Source organism: Leucopleurus acutus (genome assembly GCF_964270905.1).
Source record: "Leucopleurus acutus genome assembly, contig: HAP1_SCAFFOLD_844, whole genome shotgun sequence".
Classification (NCBI taxonomy): Eukaryota; Metazoa; Chordata; class Mammalia; order Artiodactyla; family Delphinidae; genus Leucopleurus; species Leucopleurus acutus.
Genome location: NW_028138589.1, coordinates 15676 through 17909, shown reverse-complemented (window position 1 = coordinate 17909; position 2234 = coordinate 15676). Strand labels below are relative to the sequence as shown.

The window sequence follows — 2234 nt, the reverse complement described above, 5'->3', positions numbered from 1 at the left end:
GCGGGGCCGCGCAAGCTCTCCACCAGCCTTCTCCTCCTCTCCCTCTCAGACACGTGGCGCCACAGGTGCAGCGTGTGGCTGGCCTGCTCCAGCCAGCTCTCAGAGGACTCTTCCCCGTGGCCCGGCTCTTCCATCCCAGAGAAGGTTCCCAGCTCCTGGTAGCCCATGCTGTCCAGCACGGGCTGCGAGGCCTGCCTCCACTGCTGGGTCCCGGGCCCTGCCTCACCCATGGCGCCTGCCGCTGTCACAACTGCTTCCTCAGGCGCAGCCATTGCCCCGCCCGTGGGTCCTGCCATACTCAGAAGTCCTGCCACGCCTGCAACATTTCTGTAACCTGCAGCTCCTTCCTCATCTGACTCAGCTCCTGCTTCACCCTCAGCTCCTTCCGCACCTGCAGCTCCTTCCGGACCTTCAGCTCCCTCCTCACCTTCAGCTCCCTCCTCACCTGCAGATCCCTCCTCACCTGCAGCTCCTTCCTCATCTGACTCAGCTCCTGCTTGACCCTCAGCTCCTGCTTGACCCTCAGCTCCTTCCGCACCTGCAGCTCCTTCCTCATCTGACTCAGCTCCTGCTTGACCCTCAGCTCCTGCTTCACCCTCAGCTCCTTCCGGACCTGCAGCTCCCTCCTCACCTTCAGCTCCCTCCTCACCTGCAGCTCCTTCCTCATCTGACTCAGCTCCTGCTTGACCCTCAGCTCCTGCCTCACCTGCAGCTCCTTCCTCACCTGCGGCTCCTGCCTCACCTGAGGCTCCCTCCTCACCTGCAGCTCCTTCCTCACCTGCAGCTCCTGCCTCACCTGCAACTCCTGCCTCACCTTCAGCTCCTGCTTGACCCTCAGATCTTTCCGCACCTGCAGCTCCTGCCTCACCTGAGGCTCCCTCCTCACCTGAAGCTCCTTCCTCACCTGCATCTCCTGCCTCACCTTCAGCTCCCTCCTCACCTGCAGCTCCCTTCTCACCTGCACCTCCCTCACCTTCAGCTCCCTCCTCACCTGCAGCTCCTGCCTCACCTTCAGCTCCCTCCTCACCTGCAGCTCCCTCCTCACCTTCAGCTCCCTCCTCTCCTGCAGCTCCCTTCCCACCTGCACCTCCCTCCTCACCTTCAGCTCCCTCCTCACCTGAAGCTCCTGCCTCACCTTCAGCTCCCTCCTCACCTGCACCTCCCTTCTCACCTAAGGCTTCCTCCTCACCTGTGTCTCCCTCCATACCTGCGACTCCCGCCTCCCCTGCAGTTCCTGCCTCACCCGCCCTGCCAACCACTGCTTGTCCCTGGGGCTGCGCAGGGCAATTGGGTCTATCCTGTGAATCAGCATCAGGGGCCTGGGGCAGGCAGACCACAGTCCAGGGCCCTCCCTTGCCTGGTATTTGGCGGGGGAGCGAGCTTCGATTTAAACACTCAGCAAACTCGACCAGGGCAACACTCGACCCCAGCTCCTTTCTGTAGACCTTGCCCAGCACTCGGTACCTGCCCAGGGAACGCAGGGCAGCCTGCACAGCCTCCTGGAATTCCTGGTCTTTGCAGTCATCTGGGATTCCCAGGATGAGCAGAGATCGCTGAGCGTTCACGCCCATCGACCTGCACCAGTCCCGCAATACCGCCAGAGCCATCGCCATCTTCGAGGACCTGAGGGTGGGGGGAAGCGATCAAACAGGTGTGCACAGGCTGTTGAAGTGTGGGAACCGGCCTGTGGGTGCAAAGAGGAGAGACTCATGTTTGTGCCACACAGCCCACCCTAGTGCCCCTCACAGCAGCAGCCTGGAGCACCTCCCTGCCCTGTTTGGTTTGTTTGACTTTAGGAAAGTTTTTTTATAAATTACATTTATTTACAAGATAGAAGGCTAGGGACTTCCCTGGTGGCGCAGTGGTTAAGAATCCACCTGCCAGTGCAGGGGACACAGGTTCGATCCCTGGTCCGGGAAGATCCCACAAGCCGCGGAGCAACTAACCCCACGCGCCGCAACCACTGACCCAGCGCTCTGGAGCCCACGAGCCACAACTACTGAGCCCACGTGACACAACCTCTGAAGCCCACATGCCTGGAGCCCGTGCTCCGCAACAAGAGAAGCCACCGTAATGAGAGGCCTGCGCACCGCAACGAAGAGTAGCCCCCGCTCGCTGCACCTAGAGAAAGCCCGCGCGCAGCAACAAAGACCCAACGCAGCCCAAAGTAAAAATAAAATTTAAAAATAATAACAAAAGAGCACTTGTTGCGTACGACTCAAGAAACAATAATA

General features: G+C 60.3%; 1 protein-coding gene across 1 annotated transcript; it reads right to left on the bottom strand.

Moving 5' to 3' along the window:
• Positions 1 to 298: 298 nt before the first annotated feature.
• Positions 299 to 1613, bottom strand: LOC309979016 (uncharacterized protein; the record flags this gene model as incomplete). Its single annotated transcript, XM_082865833.1, has 2 exons — positions 299 to 327; positions 650 to 1613. The coding sequence occupies 2 exons, from the start codon at positions 1611 to 1613 to the stop codon at positions 299 to 301; spliced, it is 993 nt and encodes a 330-aa protein (XP_082721959.1).
• Between the last annotated feature and the right edge of the window lie 621 nt (positions 1614 to 2234).